This window comes from Triplophysa rosa, linkage group LG14 (genome assembly GCF_024868665.1).
Source record: "Triplophysa rosa linkage group LG14, Trosa_1v2, whole genome shotgun sequence".
Classification (NCBI taxonomy): domain Eukaryota; kingdom Metazoa; phylum Chordata; class Actinopteri; order Cypriniformes; family Nemacheilidae; genus Triplophysa; species Triplophysa rosa.
Genome location: NC_079903.1, coordinates 15841025 through 15860960, shown reverse-complemented (window position 1 = coordinate 15860960; position 19936 = coordinate 15841025). Strand labels below are relative to the sequence as shown.

Genomic DNA, 19936 nt, shown 5'->3' with positions numbered 1-19936 from the left:
ACGAGTGTAAAGCAGGCCACAGGGTTTCTCAGTTTTGTTTACTCCTTTTTTCACGCGAAGTGTAAAAAGGTCAGACGCCTGCTGTTTAGATTTCTGCAGATGGTCAGGGAAGCAAACAAATACCAAAGTGTCAAAGTGTTACCAAAGTTTCTTTTACTTTTAAGAAATGACCTAGCAATTTCCCCTGTTTTGCTTGTCGTGTATTCTGCAGGCAAATATTTCAATATAATCACATTAACATTTATGCATTTGGCAGACGCTTTTATCCAAAGCGACTTACATTGCATTATACTATACATTTGTCTCCAAGTATGTGCAATCCCTGGGATCGAACCCATGACCTTGGCGTTGCTAGCGCCATGCTCAAACCACTGAGACACAAGAAAGCCAATTCCAAGTATTATGACAGATGTTTTACCAAGGTCCAGTTTGTTTGCACAATGCCCTTATTTCCCTGCAGCAGTAATTTCTATGGCAATTAAGTATAGCTCAAAACGTCTGGGTGCAAAGTTCATGATGCCACCTTGAGCAAAGAAAGTAAATTTCGTATTGTATATATCCAAAGGGTCATGCAAATTTAAGATGAACAGAAATGTAAACTTACTTACTTCCTCAATATACACTACAAAGCAAAGACACTGGCACAGGCTTTACTAAACACCTCCCATATCATAACATCCTTTATTAAACCACCATCGTCAATAAATCTTCAAATAAGATACTCCGCAGCGCTCCTTTAATTGCTACTCGGACGGTTAGAAATTCCATGGGCGGCGTTGCAATTCACATCAAACTGCTGACTCGCTGGCTGCCCTCGTGTTAAAGGGGCCATGTTAGTTTGGAAAGTCAGCTGGTGGGTGTCAAGACAGCGGGGGAAAGTTGACAGACAGGTGTGACTGGCTCTAAAGATAAACTCTAAACAGGTGAAAAGTGTTACATCACATGTTCTAATGCATCCACAAGATGAACTCTCAAAACGCACTCACAGCACTGCCTTTTGACTTGGAAAGTGACAGACTGTCCTTCAGTCGGGCCTGCCAGACAATGCATGGCATTCATGTCCAGAGGATGTTTGAAGGGCACGAGAAATGACGACTTACAAACTGCTTACTGGACCTTAAAAATGTTCACTCACAGAATAAAACATTTTGTTTTGTGCGGTCATCATAGTACGAAAAGTTCACTTTTTTACTGTTTTGCACAATTTAAAATAGCAACACAAAATGGAATTATTTGCTGACGAATGAAATATTAAACAAATCAAAACTATCTTCAACCATCTTCAAAATAGCTCATATTTGCCTAGATTACTTCTCTGCACACTCAGCATTCTCTTTCAGTCTCAGTCTTCCTTATCTCAGTGGTCAAAACCAAAACCAAAATCTCTCCTCAACCACATGTCGTAAACTTCATTTCCTGTGCCTGAGATCTGCATCTTCCTGTAAAGAGTGTGGCCCTAAAGCAATCCACTGAATCTCAGGTGAAACTGTCCGAAGAACACAAAGACGTGGCAATCTCTCTTCGACAGATACCAGAACTCTGATGCAAGACATTCATCAAACCTATAATGTTATTCGCACACATTCAATGACATTCAAATGTTTTTTAAAGCTGATGTGAAACTCAAACACGACTAACGTGCTGTTGACCGTAAGGTGTGTTCGTATTAATGCAATAGAACGCTGACTCGTAGAGTATCACAACAGGACATCACAGAGTGGGTGGCGGGCCTGAGAAAACCCCAGAATTCAATACATGTATGCTCGCTGAGGTCTCAGTCTTGTTTGCTTGTTTTGAGTCACTTTGGCTATCAGCAGAAGGTCGAAGATGACACAGACAGGAAGAAATGTAGTGGGGTGGAATGGCCCGATGACAGGCAGCAGTTTCATTATCTATCCTGCTCTCCTTCAAGCCAGGAATTCAACAGCGACTGCTGGTTCTAGGCCAGAGATTGCATTACTGTGATCGTCAGAGACTATGGCGTAAACACGGACACTGATAGTCAATAGGTCCAACATAAAAGAGAATCTCCAGATAAGATTTGAGCGTGATGATCAACACTCAAAATCTTGCTTTTAATTTTTCACTCAATTATAAATTGGATTCTAAATCGGATACTTGGCTGATAACAACAGAATGGAGATAGTTCAACCAGAAATAAAAATTCTGTCATGATTTTTTTACCCTCATGCTATTCAAAAACTATGACTCACTCTTCTGCACAACATAAAAGAAGAGATTTAAAAAAATGTCTCAAACAATGTCAATGGAAGTCAATGGGGTACAATGTTGGTTGGTTACAAACAGTCTTCAAAATATTTTCTTTTGTGTTACATCGAAGAAAGAAAGTCACGCAGGTTTGGAATGACATAAGGGTGAGTAAACAATGACAGAATTTTTATGTTTGGGTGAACTTATCCCTTTAAATGATATAACAGTGCCCGACTCTACCAACAGCCAACCAACAGTCATTAAATAATGTATGCCCATTTTAAAAATCCATATTGGTCTACTACCAACTATACATTCCACATGCTGTTTGTCTGAAATGACAAATCTAAACACAAAATAACTCAAGCAATAAGACTTTTCTAAACTTTGGCCCAGAACCACATATTTCAGTGTCAATAAGTCCCACACTGACACTGCAGAATGCTCCAGCTGTTTTTGTTTAGTATAAAGCATGCTGTGTTCTTACCAGGCCTCGATACTTCATCGTCCTTGTTGCTGTAAGAAGATGAATTATTTGTATTTCCAACGCAACAGCCCTTGTTAGAGAAAGTGTTCGGAGTTTGTTATTTTAACTTCTTCGACTCCATGTGTGGGAGCTCCTCAGCTGCCATTTCTTCAACTTTAACTTTTCTCTCCCCTGCGTCTCTCCCTCCTTTTCCTCACTCTACCCCCTCACTGCCTACAGAGGCACGAGTCAGTCCTTCTGAAAAATGACACACTCCCCCTCTCTGCCTCCCTTAAGCTCAATCGTTCAGTTTTTCTGCAATAGGGTTTAAGGTAAAATCCCCCCTGTACCAGCCATATAAACAGGATAGAAAGCACTGTAGAAATGTGCATAACTAGCATTAGGTGTTGAAAGAAATGCGACCCAGCATTTTTCTGCCCTTACTTTCTTAGCCCACCCACTCTTGCCCCCCCAGCCCTAGTGCATGCTGAAGCAGATTTGAGGCAGATTTCAGATAGAGAACAGTCAGGGAAGCAAGACTGATACGTACTCGAGTCAAAAAGCGTACCTTACAGGTTATTTGTAATGGTGGCTTTGAGTTTACAGCTTGATTTCATAGCAACATCGTTTTAAAGTGCAGCCTAGGCAACAGGTGTGATTTATAGCTAGCCATCTATATGATAAACAGATTGAATAGAATGATAAGAAACAGATAAGATGAAGATCGAAACTGCTAAGATAAGTGTGGGCCTTACAAAAGATCTTTGCAAACCATCAGCAGAACAATAATTTGTCTTCATCACTATTAAAACGAAGTCTTCCAGTATTACAGGGATAGTTCACCCAAAAATAAACATTTTGTCATTTATTTACGTACTCGTGTCATTCAAAACCAATATATGACTCTTTCTTCTGTGGAACACAAAAGATGATATTTTGAGAAATGTCTTAATGGTTTTTAATTGAGTTGTTTGGTTATTGCCATTCTTTAAAATATCTTATTTTACTCACCCTTTTGTCATTTAAAATCTGGATGACATTCTTTCTTCCGCAACACACAGAAGAAGATATTTTGAAGAATGTTGGTAACCGAACAACAGCGGGGCACATTCACCTCTATTGTATGGCCACAAAACCAGTGCAAGTGAATGGATGCCGTCGCTGTTCGGTTAACAAAATATCTTCTTCTGTGTCCTGCGGAAGACAGAAAACCATACAGGTTTGAAATGACATGAAAGTGAGTAAATAAAGGAATAGTTCACCCCAAAATGAAAATTGTATTAAGTGAAGTGTCACAAGACACACCCCATTTTCTCCTCTCCACCAAGTAACACAAGACATGTACATTGTCCAGATAAAGCTTATTTATAGTCATTACTACTCCGTACACTGAGCTGCACCCCCTACTGGACTCCAAAGGACTCAACATTAAGGGCATTTCACATCGCTGATAATTTAGACAAGATACAAGTTTCTTCCAGCTCTGAATGCTAACAAGTTCTCCCTCCTTTGGTCTGTCATATCAATCTTTCACTCTCTCTCCCTCTCACACATATGCCAACATAATGGGAGACCCCGCCTGCTGGAATCTGAGTAATATTTTCCAGACGGTGTGAGCTGCTCTCTTTCTGGGAACATTGACATTATAGAACCAGTGTGCAGGGGGAACAGGATGAGGAACAGCTACGTCACAATTACGCGTTTGCTTTACAAACTTACAGTGAACTTTGCTTTATGAATTTATGATGAGCGGCTGCTGTCAGTGGATTACAAGGGTCGCCCGTGAAACAGGATAAACAAACAACGGTTTCCATATCAACCTATTGTTTGATCTCCCGGGTAGCTTTGATTATGTCCGTCAATCATAGCCTTTGATCTATGGTAATAATGTCTTAGCGCTCCACCTTGCTGTAGTTGATAAAGAACTCCTGATAGAGATGAAGAGAATTTTACAGAAAATCAATTTTTGTGAACATTTCTTTTTTATGAAACAGCAGCTCTAAATAATGCTGAATAATCTCAATACAGAAGGTTGCTTTATGGTACTTTATTGTGCTTTTTTGGTTGTTTTTCAAACCTGGCAGGCAGCCCCCGATCACTATATGCTTTTGTTTTGTTGAAAGACATGGAATTTTGGAAAAGCGAGTGATTGCAGAATGGTTATTTTTGGGTGACCTGTTCCTTTAAGAGATGGTGTCATCAACATCACCCCCAGTGAATCGCCCCTTGAACCTGCTGTTAAGTAAAGTTAAGCTTTACAGCAGTCAGCCTGAGTGTGCCAGACTCTCCAGACTGAAAGACACCCCGCGGGTCAATCTGAGACTGCTGGGACACATCCTCACATGGTCTTCTGGCAGAGAAACAAACACTCTGAAGTTTTGTTTGTTATGTGAAGGGTTCCATTCCTTAGAATAGTCAAATGATATCCGTGGGAAAGCACTAATGGAAACTCTGGCTCTTTTCCCTCCACGCTTGTTGTGTTCTCACCCCAGTAATACAAACCATATTGGCCACTTTTGGGTCCCATCTCTTGATTTCCAATCTTTAGGTCACTTATTCTGAAGAATACATATTTTCATATGTACATATATTCTTTCTTACAGCATTCTAATTTGTATATTACATTTACATTTATTTGCTTGGTAGATACTTTTAGCTTTATACAATGAATTCAAGCTACACTTTCTCATCAGTTTATGTGTTCCCTGGGGATTGAACCCATGACCTTTGAGCTGCAAACAAAATGCTTTACCAAGTAAGTGACAAAACTACTTAAGGTTTCTGCTTTAAGGCTATGGCTAACATGAGTTGAAAAGAATTTGCTGGTAGCATTTAAAATCAGTACTAAAACAAAAAATTGGGACATTCCCTAGCAACTAGACTGTCTAGCAATTTAGCAACCAATACAATATTTAGATTCTAAGTAGAAGCTATCAGCAAGCTTTTTAAACACATAAGCATAAATGCTAAAAACCATTCAGAGCAGCTTAGCATCTCTAACATGCTAGCAACCACAGAGGGGTCAAATTCAAATCTCTCTTCAACAACAAAAGTACTCAAACTATACTTGAAACCTCGAAAACAATGAATACAAAACAGCAATGAATTTGTGAAGCCAAGTTTCCAAAGTTCTTGATGAACTTTATTTTAGATAATTAAAAAAATAATTCAAATTCGGTATGTAATTTATGCGCATGCTTCTCGGCTCAAGCTCAATGGTTGATTTTTATGTTCACCTTTGACTCTCTGAAGTAAATTAACCTGCGCACAAACAAATCAATTATCAATTTCTTTGTCCCTGACCACAATCATTTCATCTGTCCACATGAGTGTATTTGAAAATGGAATCAATATGCAATGTGTGTGTGAGAGGCATTTCAATTCAAATATTGTGTGGTGAGACATGAAAATGTTTGGTTGTTGTATTTCTCAGTTCCCCCCTCCCTTCTCTCGCTGCCCCTCCCATCTTCTCTCCGCCCACTCTGTCACAATCCTATTTATACTCTCAAACCAGAACAGGTCTATTTGTAGAAACGGTTGTGCCGTGAACACATTCCCACTGAGAGGCCAAAGAACAATAGCAATAAACTCTAAAACGTGAAATTAAAACCACTGTTAAAAACACTGGCCGTCAGATTTACTGCATTGTTAAAATTATACTTCACCTAAAAATGAAAGCTGTTATTAACGTACCCTTCCATCATTCCGAACTTGTTTCACTTTCTTTTCGCTGAAAAACATTTTCTACAGTGAATGTGGACTGGACTGTTGCCTACAAGCCTTAACAAAAGATGTACTCGAGTCTGCAAGTTGAACTAATAACTCAGAAAAGTTTGTCAACTGCATCAATTTATAAAAAAAATATTTATTTAAAAGATTATTAAAAGAACGATGTTTACGAATTGGACAATGTCACATATCATTAACATGCCAAAGAGAAAGCTATTGTAAGGCTTCAGACAGCTTGGAATACAGCACTATAGCAATATAGCTTATGGACTAGTTTTTAACGCTTTTATGGTGGTTTCCCATCTATTCTGAAGCTTAAAAGTCCCATTCACTGCAACTGAATGGAAAATGCAACCAGTACATTTTAATAAAATCCTCCTTTTGTGTTTCATAAAAGAGAGTAAGTCATACCGGTTTGGAATGACACAATGATAAGTAAATAATTTTGGGACGAACTGTTGCTTTAAGAAGAAATTAATTATGACCCTGATGTTTGAACTTCGTAACCCCACTCAGTTTGGTTCTGAGCTTATGACATACTTCCTCTCTGTTTAGGCTGACCCCTAACTCAGCACTTCAGACAGCATGAATGAATAATGAATAAACACTTTTAACATACAAAAAGGTCTTTAATCCTGTTTTTCTTTCCCTTACTCTCTTTGTTCATGACTTTTTAAGACGGTCCCTGAGAATGTGGTTACAGAGCAAACACAACACAATGACAATAAATCCTTCTTTGTTTACTAATGTGTCACGGCCGTGAGCGATGGGAGTGGTGAGAAAGGCATGATATTGGAAGAACAGCCCAAAGCATCATGGGAAAAGAGGAGGGGAACATAGGCGAACTGCGGAGGTGAGAGAAAGAACGAAAAATGTGTAGGCCAAGACCTGCAGAGGGAGTTTGAGAGGTATGGAGAAGATAACAAGGGGCTGCATGTAAGACGTGATAAATATATTTTTGGGGGGGGGGGGGTGAGTGTGTGTTGTGATGTTAGAACAGAAAAATGCAATACATGTGGGTGTTAAACAGTCAGCACAGTACTAGGTACAGCGACAGACAGAAGCAGGGATATACAGCGAGGGAAAACCCAATGCATTCTCATCACTATGTAGTAATCAGAGCATGTAACTCAATGTTGTGCTATAACTATACATGGTCACTGTGGCAACGTGCAGTTCAGGAAGTTGTATGTTGACTGAAAAAAAATCTCTAAAACAAATTTGATCTCTTATGTTGACTCTATGTTGAAGATTGTGTTAGTGCCTGTCTGGCTTGCTTCCACTGAGCAGGACTAATAAATTTCTAGAGGACTTGTTGTGCTAGGCTCTGATATGTATTAAAGGTGGTATAAAAACCGTTTATGACTCTTTCTTCTGTGGAACACAAAAGAAGATATTTTGAGAAATGTCTAAGTGGTTTTGTCCATACAATGGAAGTCAATGGGGCCAATGTTGTTTGATCACCCCTCAAAATATCTTTTGTGTTCTGCAAAAGAAAGTTATACAGGTTTGCAGTGTCATGAGGGCGAGTTTGAATCCATAACTCATGGATTTGGTGTTCGTCGACGATGCACACAAGCATGTTTTCCACAAACGCAATTTAACTATTTTTCCACACAGGCAGACGCTGGCATTTCCTCAAGGGTTTCATGAAGAAACAATCCCTGTGTACACGCAAATGCCCCGCAACAGAACTGCAATGCTGTTAGAGGGAAGACATCTACATTTTAAGAACATCAATGATGTTTCCCTTTTCAAGCCACACATGTGTGGGCGGAGCAACACATTTGTGGAAGGACACACATGGAGCCACGCCCACCTCTGCACTAACAAACAAGTGAATTGGGAGGGGTAAAAAAGACAATTTACCTCATCAAAGCACCCATTTTTCTCACCTCTGACAAAAACAAAGTTAAACGTGTAAAGTTCAAGCGACAAGACTGTACTTGTACAGGAACTCCAAACATCCTACTCATCCAGCAGTCCTGTACCCACCCCCCAACCGGTGTTCCTTTTTCCAGGACCGGTCTGGGAATACAGCACAACGCCACTGCCTAAAGCCAACTGGAACTCCCATTGCTTTCATATACAGTCGCAGATGGGTTGGCAATGTTGTGGCCATGTCTCCTCCTCCCAAAGCTTAGAATACCCACAATGCCTTATAAGGGCAGGTTATGCTTCTCAGCTGGGACAGGGGGTTCCCACAAGAGTTCCTGTGTCTATCCAATGCTGAGCGGATGGAGGCTGGAACACAGATGACTCAGCCACCTCCTCCTTCCCTCATTCTATCTCTGGCCTCTAACAAGCTGTGTTTATAACTTTGGGCACCCACAAGCTAACAAAAGCTGCAGTGGGGCATATAATGGATAGTATTGCAAAGGCTGCGTTCTGAGGGCGTGGACAGAGCTGGATCACTTGAAACACAGCATAAGCCATAAAAAACGACACCAGACTCTCTGAACTTTTATTGGTTAACGGATACCTAACACAGAGTGCATTGCAGCAAAAGTTACAATTCTTAAAGGGAAACTCCAACCAAAACTGAAAATTCTGTCATCATTTACTCTCAAGTTGTTCCAAACCTGTATAACCTGTATAAATTTCTTTGTTCTGTTGAACACAAAATGAGATATTATTAAAAATTTAGGAAAGCAAACAGTTCTAGGGCACCTTTGACTACCCTTTTTCCTACTATGCTAGTCGTCAATGATGTAACTGAAACATCAGTTGCATTTTTTCCAAATATCTTTCTTTGTGTTCAACAGAACAAAGGTTGGAACAACTTGGAGGGAGTAATTTATGACAGAAAAAAAACATTTTCATCAAAAAAACATTGGGACATCAATTTAAAACATATATATTTTGCATCCTTGAGTCATATTATCCCTATTAAAATCACTTGCGTCTCTTTTACTTGCACTGAATTTCTGTTCTTTGTTTTTATATTCTTAGCTCAGTCTGAGTATTTTATTCAAACAGCAATAGCTGTTTGTTGGCTATAAAATGCAGTACATTTTGCCTTCTCACACAATCGAAAATAAAAATACTGATATAGTATCACCACGTAAAATATCACAAAACTGCTTTTTTTCCTCCATCCCAACATGAAACCTGATCTTTTAACAGAACACGAGCCACGGGATGAAGCAAACATTTTGGAATCCCATTGTGAAAATCCTTCCCTAAGGAAAACACTGAAGTATTTATTTCAACATTCCATTACAACATCTCAGATATGACTGGGCCCGACATGACACAATCGGGGCGGCTCAAATACAAGTCATGGGGTGAGGTTAACACAATGTATCAGTGTGGACACCAATACCACACACAGATCATTCAATGGCAGACCATGTGGCATGACACACAGCTGGTGAACAGACGCTCAGTTGCTGCGACCGGCAACCATGACAATGTCGAGCACTGGGTCCAGAGAGTTATCACGCCCATTCATTCCACACGTTACAGCCATAATTATAAGATACCAGCAGTTCCCTTAGGGAAGGGCAAAAGGACAACCACCCTTAAGCCAGCAATAAAGCTGATGCAGGAGGGTTCATAGTCACACTCATACGAATGACTCAATAAGACAAAGTGAATTGAGGTAGAATTATATGAGCTCATCTCTTTAGACTAGAAACTATTACAGCAAATCAAGTGTAGTTGCATCATAAAAAATTAATGGAGTTTATGTCTCACATAGAAAATCACTTGTTTTTCTCAAGGAGTCACTTCACAATTTAGTGCACTTCTGGGAAATGAGGTCCAGCAGTAGGTATGTTAAACCTGATGAAACATGCCAGGAGGACTTATCTCTACTACGATATCATGATTGCATTCCTAAACACGCTTTCGCTTTTTCATGAGGGCCTCTGACATGAGTGACTATCAAGACATGCTATGGTTCCCCTTTGAAGTGCAGAGACAGACGTGTCGTGGACAGCCTATATTTACAACTACAACAATACCAGCCTTCATATCTGTTTAAGAATAAAATATGCATCTGAATCAAGGAAATAGATCAAATCAAGAGATAAACTAGAGAGATAAACTCAAAAAAAAACTCAAATAAAAAAACCTCAAATTATGATTTTCCAGAAAAAAGACAGATTACAGGATAGCAGATACACATTCACTCTGGGAAACACTACAATAGAACACACTTTACACTATGATTATCTCGGCCTAAAAATCAGCGCGTCAAGTGGTTTTGGTCTGGCAGTGAATGCACTGAAAGAGAAAGCTAGACATGCGTTTTACGCCATCAAAGGCAGATTCACCTAAACAGACATTCCAGTTCCAGTCTGGTGTCAAATATTTGATAGTTGATTATGCCTATAGCTCTATATGGCTGCGAGGTTTGGGGTCCACTGTGTCTGACAGATTACTCCAAATGGGATAAACACCCCATAGAATCCCTGCATGCTGAATTCTGTAAAAACATTTTAAGAGTTCAGAGAAGAACACCAAATAATGCATGCAGGGCTGAATTAGGCAGATACCCCCTGATAATACACATCCAAAAACGTTCTCTCAAATTCTGGACACACCTTAACTCAAGTCCTCCTAACACACTTCAATAGGAAGCACTTAAAACCCAAGAGCTGAGACCTAAAGCCAGTCCCTTCTGCCAGCTGGCTCTGAAACTTCACACCGGCACAACCGAACAGAACCAAATCAGAATAAACCAAATGATCAAAGAAAGTAAAAAGTCATATTTAGATCATTGGGAAAAGGAAAGTAAAAACCAAAGTAAACTAGAATGCTATCGGACCCTAAACAGAAAATACAATCTGGCAGATTATCTCTACACTGTTGGAGATGTGAAACAGAGACGGGTCCTGACCAAATACAGACTCAGTGATCACAGTCTGGCCGTAGAGAGAGGCAGACACAGACAAACATGGCTTCCAAAGGAAGAACGAGTAACGTGCACACTGTGACACTGGTGAGGTGGAGACAGAGACACACTTTCTCCTTCATTGTGATCAATTTAAAGATGTGAGAGAGAAACACTTTCACAAAATGTCAAAGCTCATGCCAGAGTTTGATAGGTGTTCAGAAACAGAGCGAATGCAGATGTTACTGGGGGAGAAGAGACACACATCAGCTGCACAAACTACTGCCTTCATCTGCTACAATCAATGCACATCTACACTCTTGACTTTATTACATTCTCATGTTTCTGCCTGAAATATACTTTGATATTGAGATTTTATTTCCATATTTAATTTGTTTACTTACATATACACTATTTTATATTTCATTCTATATTTATGCCCTACTCAGCACCTTAGTTTATTATTATTTTTTTTAATCTCATGTTTGTACTTAATGTATGTCTTTTGTTATATGTTCAATGCAAGAGCATTGCGTTAACAACGCAAGGTTGTGGGTTCGATCCCAGGGATTGCACATGCCTATGTATAAATGTATAGGATAAAGCAATGTAAGTCGCTTTGGATAAAAGCGTCTGCCAAATGCATAAATGGAAATGGAAATTGAAAACTGATAAACTAGAGAGAGAGAGAGAGCGAGAGCGAGACGCGAGCGCTTTATTAATGCAGCAAACATGTCGGCAGTGTGTGGAGCATTTTAACGTGTCTGAGAAAGACACATCACGGAACTTGCCACGCCGGAGAAAATGTCTGAATGAAAGCGTCTTTAGCGGTCGGTAACTTGTGTACTTCAGACTGGAGTGGGACATCCTTTGACATCATACAGTTCCCTGTTCTAAACAATTTAGTATCGTAGTATAGTCAATGTATCGTTTAATCTGTGTGCATCCCGGTGGCCACGAGTGCACCTTCTGAGAGAACAGTCAGCTTTTGTGGGCGGAGTTTGGAGGAGAGACGAGAAATGAAATGGTTGTCAGTCAGAATTGCTTGCATGGATGTTTTTTTTTCTGTAAATCATTTTGCAGTGCAGCCTATAATAATCCAACAGTTTTCGTTTATTCATATTTTTAGCTTAAAATGTTGAATGACACTTTTAAATAAGTGTTTTGTTGTAGAGGTACAGAGTACAGTACAATCTTTCAGCAGTCAGTTATAGGCCTAATAAAGGCTATTCAAGAAGTGAGAGGGCTCAATTTTTTTATTTATTTAGCCTACTTGTTTGGCCCAATTTTATTTTAAGTTATACTGTATTATATTGAAAAGCAAGACAAAATATAAAAAGCACATTTCGACCATTCAGTTTACGCAATAGTGAAAAGATTGGCTAAATAAATAGAAGCAATACGAAAAGCCATATTCGGCCTTCGTCGAAGTGTTTCATTTTTATTCGGCTTCGCCCCAAGAATTTTCATTTCGGTGCATCCCTAACTAGAACAAATCGGCCACCAAGTAACAGGCCTCAACAGGAATGGTACTATCATCAGGACTTTTTTCCTATTACAATGCAAACAATGCTTCTACTTTATGCCTCACCCCTTAACATTGAGACAATAAACACTGGTCAACAGGCCTGGCTCCATATGCATATTATACCCTCCCTGTTTCATCTCTGTGGCGTGGGTGCAAGGACACACCTGGCTTGGATTGCATGACTTATCTACATGCCGGAGAGAGTCTTGTTAAAGATTAACCCACACCCTCCAGATCCCAATATGCCGATTGTGAGAAGAACCAGTATCAGTTCATAAAGGTTTCACTTCAAAGGTCTTTGATAAAGACCACTGCTGAACTCAGTCTTGATTTATCTAAACACAACACGTGTACCTGTGAAGGATGGTACCATGAACATCTGGGTACAGATGTGCAGCATAGGTTCAGGGTAACATCAAGAACACATTTTGTCTTAATGTACAAGCTGAACATTTCAAATCACATATTCAAGTCATTACACGTAATTCTAGTTAAAGTGAAGCCACTATCAGATCTGCCAGTCACGCCAGGAAGCCCAAAGACAAAACGCAAACATTAAGTTTAGGCAAAAAAGAATGAATAAACTGATGTGAAATTCCACGGTGCTATGAGCAAAAAGATGTCATCACCGCTGTAATTTCATCGGTGTGCTTTTTTCCAGGTCAGGGAAAACCTCTGGAAAAAGGAATCTAACCTCAGCCGCCAGTTTTAATCCCACGACTGCAGCCCCAGCGTCCACCCGCGTCAATAAGGGCACAGTTTAAACCTGTGTCAAAGGATCTCAGATGGCTTACAGAATATCTAACACCATCAGGTTAATCAGTAGTTATGGAAGTGTGTGCGTGTGTGTGTGTCTGTGAGCAGGCAACTTGTCAGCAAAAAACAAGAGAGCAGGAAAAATCTTAAATAACAGTAACTTTGAACATCTAATAAGATGTGTTTGACTGACTCTCTTCCTCTAAACAAACGATTTTTAATTGTTCACTTCTTTTACTGAATTTACGATAAAAGCAAAAATGTCGGTTTCCTTCGTGGTAATACCTGTAGCAATGTACTAATGGCTACAATGAATAAGCACAGTGGCAGCACTTTGAATAACCTGAAGTTCTATGTAAATATCATAATTCCATGGTACATGAATGTGTTATCATATGATATTACGATAACCTTATTAGTAAGGGATGAACAAGAAACTGGAGAGCTGCAGATATAAGTCCTCACTCTTGCAGTTTTTTCCTGATATGGAGCAAAAGGAGTCTAGGGCAGGGCCCTCGATGGGAAAATTGAAATGGAAAAGCCACAGCTAAATTAAGAAAAACTGCAGATCCTACAATGAGCTCATGACTCACCACAGGGCAGAAAGACATTTACACACACAAGTCCACATTCTCAGGGTCTCTTTGTGTCCCCCCAACCTCCCGTTCACAAACTAAAACAAGAGCAAAGACGTGCTTTGCTGTTCATACTGTAAGCAAATATCATGGTTAACAGCACTCATAGACTCCATGGATCTACTTTGTTCCTCTGAGTGGAAATATTCAACACCACAGAATTATGTGGTGCTTTTATACATTTGTTGAGACTTCATATTTAATGTCAACATCAAATGGTGTCACCCAATTTTCAAGTAATGCAATGTTTTTGCTATATTTAACATAAAAAAACAATGCAGAAAATACAATAATTGATACAAAAGTATAATTGACAATATAGAAAAAACTTCTCTCTATATATGCCAGGTGACTAAAACAACAAATTTGAAGCAACCAATCTTATCTACAACAAATGTACAATTCTATCAGTCATAGTCAAGTCTAAGAGAGTGTATAGAGACCCGCGGTTGGTTAGCCCTGAGAACATCCTGTTCTGAGTCTCACACACACAGGTGTATCCCCTTTTGAGATCTCTACGGGACACGCTGACAGCTGTCTGGTTGACACACCAGCAATAAGGGAAGGCTGGTGCACACAAACGCACAAATTACACAGCCACAAATGTCACAAGCCTTCCCACTCTGAACCAAATATTCGGCAGCAATCTCATATCTCATCCTCGCCACCATAAACACATGAAGAACACGGAGATTGGACGATAATGAAACAGACTAAACAAGAAGTGGCTGCAGTCGATACGGCAAAAGTTATTTTATCTGACGCTAAGTATGTCTCCTTGCTGGATGGAAAACTACACATGCACGCTTACTGTACATGGCTGACACATAAAACTGAGCAGAAAGTTGGGACGGCTGGATAAGTATAAATTCTCCATGTCTCTAACCAAAACCCAGATTTCTTTAACTCTTAAAATATACTCTTTATGAAGCTGTACCCCAAAGTATTTCCCTTAACCCTTTAAGTTTGAGCATGCGAAATTCGTTCGGACGGTGCTGCGAAAATGGGTGGGAGCGATCCTCCATCTTTTACATTTCTGTACCGAGGTCACGCCGTGATGTTTTGATCTTTTATTGGTCTCGCACACTCACGTGACGCGAATTCGCAGGTCAGAGTTCACCAAACTTGAACTTTGCTACGCAGAGAAATGCTAAATATCTTCGGACGGGCTTGCGTTTCCGGTCTGTCGCATTCGCATGAATGGAAGTCAATGGAGCGAAAAGTCAAATGTGACCGCTGCATTATTCTAAATATTTAAAGAGACAGTTCACCCAAAAATGAATTCTGTCATCATTTCCTCACTTTCTTGTCATTTCAAATCTGTATGACTTTCTTTCTCCTGCTGAACACAAAAGAAGGTGTTTTGAAGAATTGGTAACCGAACAATGGCAGTACTCATTGACTTGTATTGGTTTTGTATCCATCCAATAGAAGTGAATGGGTACCGCTGTTGTTCGGTTTCAAACATTCTTCAAAATATCTTCTTTTGTGTTCTGCAGAAGAAAGTCATACAGGTTTGAATTGACACAGAATTTTCATTTTTTGCGTAAACTATAACTTTAACAACACCAGTCTTTGTAAACTACTGAACGGCAAACCCATACGTTTATATGTGAAGCACATTGTTTTCCTATAGTTCTTGAAAGTGTACAACACAAGCCACTCGAAGCTTGACTGTTTATAGCAACAATTCACCAGGAGATCCGCCTTCAATAGAAGCCTACTCAACTGGAAGCCTAAGTGTTGTCAATTATTGTACTTACACCACAACTCAGCATTACACTTAAATAAATGAGCAGACTCCTCTTGACAGCATTCCATTTAATTTGACAAGCATATCTTCATTGTTTTGCAACACATGAGACATAACATGTCTCACAAGGACCTTTGAGGACACAAGTCAACGACCTTAAGATGTCACCAATTCAGCTCAACCACACACGGGTGAACGCAACATACGTTAACATCCACCCCTGAACTAGTACAGCAAAACGAACACATTTTCTGAATTGCACAAGACAGCATATACCCAGTGGAATCTCAAAATTGATAGGATCTAGGGAGGTTAATTTTGAAATGACAGCTGGTCTCCTTCACTCCCCCATCACTCTCTTTGAGTGAACTGGAAAAAATGTGGTCTGAAGTCACTCAGATGACTTCCAAACAAATGGAGCTCGTTTAGATGAGGGTTTGTTTATATAGCCACCATGCATTTGAATGAAGAGCTGAAGATGTCATGGTAGTTATATCATTGAATGAAAAGGAGTGAGGTATCCTGTTAAGAACTCTACGTTTGGTTCTAGCGAATGTACATGAAATTGTGCATTAAGCCCCAGTGAGCTGCCATGCCCCAGAAATGGTGTTTGGATTGGATAGGGATCTCACTGGGCTTTGAGACTAAATTCACACAACCCACAAAACTATTTTGTAAAAGAAACACGTACAGAAAGTCAGCACGCTGACACTTAACAACACACGTGTGAATTCTGAGGTCATACGTCATAAAGGGTAAACTGACATGTGCTTTTATTCTAAAACGGAATGAATGACGCGGCGTCAAACACTTACCTTGATTTAAAAAAGCGACTGCAAATCCCGCAATAGGTCCACACGCGAATTCTTACTGCAATATTGCATTCATTGCAGGGAAAAGCAATTTAAAGAAACTTTCCGTCGTTGAGCTGTAATCTGGACCTTTCTCTCGTTTCTGAAACTCAACGACCAGAACACAACGCTTGAAATCTAGGCGTCCAATCGCTCACTCATTTAATTCTACGTGGATGTAGTGAAATAATCGGCCTTAAATGATCATGTATGCCGGTTCTGCTCTAGTGTATGGTCATATATGCCATGGTACACTGAGTAATAGGTTGAGGCAAATGTTAGAAATATTACCTCCCTCCCTCCGTCTCTCTCGCTCACTCACTCACACGAAAGACATTGTACCAGGAAGTTCCGACCAATCCCACGACTAATAAAATAAAATGTATGTCTTTAAGTTTTTCTTCACGCATTGAAAATGAGACGCTGTGTGAACATTTTTTTAAATTAAGTAGTCATTTTAGTAGGAAAAAATATTTACTATAGTGTACTTTGTAAAATAATTATTTGCGTGGCTGACCTTTTTCACATACGGAGTATGGGCTTATTTAGAACAAATGCTATTGCTAGTGCTTGTATGAGTATGTGTGGGATTTTTGTATAACTTTGTGTCACCTTTAACTAAGGTACAAAACCATGCCTTTGGATTTTGAAATAGTTACCCTATAGCGTAACAAAGGTACGCTGGGGTTACCTCGCCCTCTACAGATAGTAGTCGGGTACTGCACTTCTGCCTATTCAGACAATAGCAGCAGCGTGAATGAATGTACAGTAGTGCATTGACATGCAAATGCTTGAGTCATTGCTAAATCTGTTTTAGGTCTACTACTGATTTTACTTAAACCTTCCGCCATTTTGTCAACCATTCGTTTCCAACTGCACAGATTGGAATTTTATTACGTCACATGCTATCAATTGTGAAGTAAAGCATAGGAATACTGCAAATTATTCTGAACGACTCAGTTTTCACAATACACAAATACTATGTAAAATATACCCACGTGAGGGTAGCCTTGTCTAAACTAAATTCTATCATTGTGAAGGTGACCTCGTGTGTGCAGGGTGGTACTGTAGCTGTAGGGGGTGTGGTCGATTCTTCTCTCGTGCTCTTGCTTAGAAACTCTGGACCAGCGTAAAGCACAATCACATTTTTGCCGACCAGCTGAACAGGGAGGAAAGGTTGTATCCTGTTGACAGGGCAAAGTTGGAAAGACAGACTGCACTAAGGGTGTGTCTATATGTCTCCTGTCACCGGCTGGGTGGAAATTGGCATTACAGCTATTGTTCCTGTCTTTATCAGTGATTTAAGAATAGTACGGTGCTTTTTCCCTCATATCTCTTTCTTATTCCCTCATGTATTCCCTCAAACCCACATAAACTCGCTAAGGGTAATGTGACCTTGGCAGAAAGTCAGGAAAAGTATGGAGTTCCGGAATGTTGGTGTCATTTCCTCATCCAGCATTCCATTCAATCCACTATTAAATGGAGAGTAAACTCAAGTAGTTCTCAAGCAGACAGTTAAACTGTTGGTTTAGTTGACATGACCCATGCAATGTAAAGTTTAAACAGCAAACAAATCATAGAGAACTGCTTTTAAATTAAATAGAACACAGCACAAAGCATAGTTGACTTAGAGGGGTGTGACACTGGAAGTCAGCCAACTTTTCCCTTTTTCTAACCAGACATGTATGGGTTATACTTTACAATAAAGTTCTTCAAGTTAACATAAGTTATCGCATTTAATTATTATATAAAAACGAATACTACATTTTTACATTTAAAGTTTTTTAAAGTCATTATTATGAAAAATAAATCAATAATGAAAAACTGCAAATAAATAAATAAACAATCTCTAATATATTGAATAAATTAATGATACCAACTAACTGAACTTTTTGTAAATTTATCATTTAGATTTTGGTATATGCATGCCATTCCCTCTGATTGTTTTTTGGTTTTTATTATTCACTGAGACACCATCCCAGCACAGAATGGTAGTTTGATATTCATCCAACAGGTTATTTTACTGTAAACACCCTGGATTCTCATTATACTCTGCCTTGCAACGGTTGTTTTTATTATAAACAAGCATGTGCTGACAATCAAAATGTTGCCTACAACATGGTACATTATAATGAACCTTAAAGGACATGCAAACCTTCTGCACGTTTAAAGCACAATTTTAAAGCACAAGTTAACAGCTATCACAATATGCAATCGAAAATGAAGTACATTTACATTTATTCATTTGGCAGATGCTTTTATTCAAAGCGACTTACAAGTTGGAGAGCATAAAAACATTTTGTCAAAAAATCTGACAAAAAATAGAGACTAAAAACAGAGTATGTTCTTACTTTGGTGCAGCTTTGACAATAAACCTCTCCATTTTTCCCCGGAGGTAATATGATTTCCCCAGTAGGTATCAGCTGGATCTTCAGCTCCATCATGTTGCCTCACTGGTGCTTCTGCTCTGTGGGATGCACGAGAAAGGATTCATGAGCATCCATGAAACAGGATTAATAAACAACAAAATTTAAATTGTGATAGCAAAAGGAAGATTGTTGTAGAATTACCTGTTGCAGGACCAAGAGCAAATACAAGTTGTTATATGTAAGGGACTACAGGTTTCTTTCCACAGCCAGACATGTGTTATAATTGATGTTCCCTGCCGCTGGGCTGCTCTAAGCACTGAGAGTTTGCCGTCAGGGTTTCCTCTATGGTTCAGCATCCTGTCTTCGACATTCCGGGGATAAACACCGGAGGAGCCCACTTCATTTCCCCTGCGCACACTAGATGCCGACACATGTTTTTGATATATGCTGTAATACTATAAAAAATAGTAAACTTTCTTTGAATTTTGATGAAGCCAACGTGTGAACCCTTTGACCTTAACACTCCCTTAAGGCCATATACAAGAGGCACACACACATTAGTAAGGGTAAGTACAGATAGACTCCTTCTTAAGTGGGAATACAAAAATCGGAAAAGAATAACATTAATAAAATATTGATATAAATAAATATTAAACTCTATAGAGAGTATAAGCTCAAGACATTTGGGGATTGTTTATGTTTTATGCACATTTACTTCACCAGTGCTATTCATTTGAATATATTATTGCCAGAAATATGATTGTCAATGCTAAATGTGCCTGTAAAATACAGCTTTTT

The 19936-nt window shown here is 39.3% G+C and overlaps 1 protein-coding gene across 3 annotated transcripts in view; it reads right to left on the bottom strand.

The window, feature by feature from the left end:
- Window positions 1-19446, bottom strand: part of myo1cb (myosin Ic, paralog b) — a 38705-nt gene extending 19259 nt beyond the window's left edge. Inside the window, exons 1-2 of one of the 3 annotated variants that reach the window (XM_057350604.1) lie at window positions 19340-19446; window positions 19121-19236 (exon numbers count right to left, since the gene is read on the bottom strand). In XM_057350604.1, the coding sequence (XP_057206587.1) occupies window positions 19121-19213 (93 nt within the window). In that variant the 5' untranslated portion in view covers window positions 19214-19236; window positions 19340-19446. Of the gene's footprint in view, window positions 1-2698; window positions 2879-16733; window positions 17087-19120; window positions 19237-19339 lie in introns of those variants that run through there. The other 2 variants (XM_057350606.1, XM_057350605.1) reach the window with 2 other exon arrangements.
- Between the last annotated feature and the right edge of the window lie 490 nt (window positions 19447-19936).